The sequence below is a fragment of the Brassica oleracea genome, chromosome C1, assembly GCF_000695525.1.
Source record: "Brassica oleracea var. oleracea cultivar TO1000 chromosome C1, BOL, whole genome shotgun sequence".
NCBI lineage: Eukaryota > Viridiplantae > Streptophyta > Magnoliopsida > Brassicales > Brassicaceae > Brassica > Brassica oleracea.
Window position 1 is genome coordinate 22685861 of NC_027748.1, and position 3529 is coordinate 22689389.

Genomic DNA, 3529 nt, shown 5'->3' on the forward strand with positions numbered 1-3529 from the left:
CGGCTTAAGGGCAGAAGAGGAAAAGCGTAAACCGACCTTGGAGCCAGTTTATAAGAAGTCCTAGGCGAGAGGCATGGGGAGGATTTTAGACACAGCAAACTTAGCACTTAGAGCGATTTTAGGCAATTTTCCGTTTTTGTTATTCGAGCTGCGACTCAATTAGGTTTTTGCTGTCTTAAACTAGGAATCTCGCCGACAGCTCTCGTAGCCCAGGCACTTACCTTGTTGTAAATGCTCAAACGCAGATTCGGAATAAGAACTATCTTGCTCTCTTTTTTCGATTTCTTATTTTCCTATTGTTCTCGTTTCGTGTTCTGATTGCTTGGCGTGTGGTATTAGCAGATATCCGGGACCTCTGGGAAATTAGGGTTCTCCTACTTTCCTAATTTAAACGGAAATCGACAGTGCGAATTTCGGTTCCCACAATAACTATTTAAGGCTAACAAAAAATGAATCGGGAAATTGTAGCTTTTGTGATGCATTGCTTGTTGCGTATAAAATAAATGGTAAAATCGCATTTTAAACACTCAAAGTGTCACTTTCTAACATTTTAAACACCGAAGTTTTTTTACTAGCACTTTAAACCTTCAAAGTGACATTTTTATCATAATAAACCTCCAAAGACGTTTTCCTGTTCATAGACGACCGGTACTGTTCATTTTAAAGGTCAAAATGATGACTTGTCGGTTTCTTTTTAAAAAATAAAAATAAAAATACAGAAAAATAAAGAAAAAATCGAATGAAATTGGAAAAAATTGTAAAAAATTCGAAACAAAATTTTTAAAAAATCTAAAAATTCAAAAAACATAAAAATTAAAATTAAAATTTCAAACTTAAAATAAAATAAAATATTAAAAATTCTAAAAGTTCAAAAATAAAATCTAAAATTATAATGTCAAATTTAAAAAAGAAAAATTAGAAATTAGAAATTTTATCCAAAAAAGTTTCTAAAATAAGATCTAAAATTAGAAATTTTATCCAAAAAAGATTTTCTTAGAAAGAAAATGACTAAAACTGTTTCATTAAAGATGCAAAAGACACTTATCCTCTAAATATATAAATACAAATAAATAAAGAAAAATTTCAAATTATTATTTTTTAAATATTTTGGATCTTATTTTAGAATTTTTAAAATTTCATTTTCGTTTTTAAATTTGACATTTTAATTTTAGATCTTATTTTTGAATTTTTAGAATTTTTAATATTTTATTTTATTTTTAAGCTTGAAATTTTAATATTTATGTTTTTTGAATTTTTATTTTTTTTTTAATTTTGTTTTGAATTTTTCATAATTAACCCAACTTCATTAGATTTTTTTTGTATTTTTACGTATTTTTATTTTATTTTTTTTATGTTTAAGAAAAAATAGAAACCGACACGTCATTATTTTAATCTGTAAAATGAACAGTACCGGTCGTCTATGAACTGGAAAACGTCGTTGGAGGTTTATTATGATAAAAATGTTACTTTGAATATTTAAAGTGTTAGTAAAAAAACTTCAGTGTTTAAAATTCTAGAAAATGACACTTTCGGCGTTTAAAATGCGATTTTTCCTAAAATAAGCTATTAATAGCTTTCACCACACTACGAAAAAGTTTATCGCAAACAGCTCAAATCCTAGCTAGATGGGCTAAACTAAAACAAAAACACATCTTAATTAATTAATATGGACTACGATGATGCAATGAATAGATACCCATTTGGTGAAAATAAAAAGAACGTAACGTACTTGGCTGCTATATAATACAGCCAAGGAGGGTCGTGTTCTATTATTATGTTCAAGTGAAATGAGAAATACGCAAAGAAAGAGAGATATGAAGATGAGAGGATCTGATCAGAAGAATATACTGATTGTTATGATGGTTGTAACAGTTGCAGCCACGGCTCGAGGTGAAGACGGGTTCGTGACATGGGGCGATAACTACTACACAACATGGGGACATCCAGCTTTGGTTATTAATGAAACCTCTGAGCTCCAGCTCACCCTCGATCATAAATCTGGTTTCTATCTTTTCTCTCTATTTGGGTGTGTGTTTTGTCTCTATATGTGTTATGAACTTGTGTTTGTGTCTATATGGTGCTTATGTTTGGTCAAATGTTCCTTGACAGGGAATCAAGGCACCCCAAACCAAGTCTACGAAAGTGACTACTTCCTTCTACGTAAGTATGAATGATGGTGAGATTTACGTTACGTACGTACCTGGAGGAGTTCTTGAAATATGTTTTGATCTTGAATGCTATACTGCAGCTAAGATCCAAATCAAGCCGTAATGACGGGCTCTGTTTCCAGATTTTTGGAAACGGGCCAGCGTATTTGCTGAATACAATTATATTTGTATACGGTGAAGGAGATAAATATCAGAGGTTTCGTCTTTGGTTCGATCCAACCAAAGATTATCATTCCTATAGGTTTCTTTGGAACCCATATCAAGTTGTGTGAGTATTTATTAACACCTAATGAGATCATCAATCAATTGGTTTTTTTTTTTTTTGAACAAACAATCAATTGATTAACATAACAAAATAGTGTTATTTTCTTCAAAATTTCAGGTTCTATGTAGATGATACAGCGATCCGGGTGTACAAGAAGAATCCAGACATTTACTACCCATCGGTGCAGACGATGTTCATGCATGGCAGTGTGGAAAACAGAACAATGGTTGACCCTAAGGAGATGTCTTACACTGCTAAGTTCCAGGCATCAAAGATCGATGGGTGTGCGACTGAGTTTATGAGCATAGATAAATTCTTTGGTCTTGAATACTGGTGGAACCGTAAAGAGAATTGGGAGCTAAGCTCTAAAGAGAGGAAACTGTATATGAATGCAAGGAAGGTTTACCTGGATTACGACTATTGCTTGGACAGAAAGCGATATCCAAAGGTGCCTCAAGAATGCAGAAGTTACGGTTAGAGAAAGATCAATACTTTTCAAAGAGTCATCAGCCTACAAAAACAAAAAACTTTGAGACAAGAACAAATGTTATTGTAACATGCTTTGTAATAAGCTGTTACTATCGAATATTAAGAGTATCATTTAAAATGACTACTCTGTTGCCATCGCTAGCTAGTTGTATTGACTTTGCTACAGTAACATTACAAGTTAACAGAGATACAAGAGTTGTGTTTTACTGTTTATTTGTAAAGCGTTTTAAATTAAATTTCAGGCATTGTCAATCAGACACATCCAAATTCAAGGCAGAGTTGACTAATATCTGTTGTCTTCTACAAAAAAGTAAACTAGCATTCATCTTGAATACTCTGAGCGAAAGTCTGTATATTTCCTTGATTAATTGAGTGAATGTACAAACTGTTATGAATATTATGGTGATGCCATTACGGCAAGTCTTAAATATACTTGTTCTCCAAGCTTTACTTGTTCTCCAAGTGGCTTTGTCCACAAGCTATTGTAATTATATATAAAGGACTCATTACTCATGGAATAATACACACCAATTCCTCTCTTCTTTTGTCTTCTCTTCTTTACCCAAAACACGTTATCGGCACGAAACTCAATCGCATAATCACGATT

The 3529-nt window shown here is 32.3% G+C and overlaps 1 protein-coding gene across 2 annotated transcripts; it reads left to right on the forward strand.

Annotated features, from left to right (window-relative positions):
- Positions 1-1741: 1741 nt before the first annotated feature.
- LOC106295406 (probable xyloglucan endotransglucosylase/hydrolase protein 11) lies at positions 1742-3181 on the forward strand. 2 transcript variants are annotated; one of them, XM_013731296.1, is made up of 4 exons: positions 1742-2030; positions 2110-2160; positions 2249-2436; positions 2551-3181. In XM_013731296.1, exons 1-4 carry the CDS (start codon positions 1788-1790, stop codon positions 2909-2911), a joined length of 843 nt encoding a protein of 280 aa, XP_013586750.1. In that variant the 5' UTR covers positions 1742-1787; the 3' UTR covers positions 2912-3181. The 2 variants fall into 2 exon arrangements, 1 of the variants encoding a protein (XP_013586750.1); XR_001261008.1 differs by having other exon boundaries at positions 1806-2001; positions 2110-2436; positions 2528-2644.
- Positions 3182-3529: the final 348 nt, after the last annotated feature.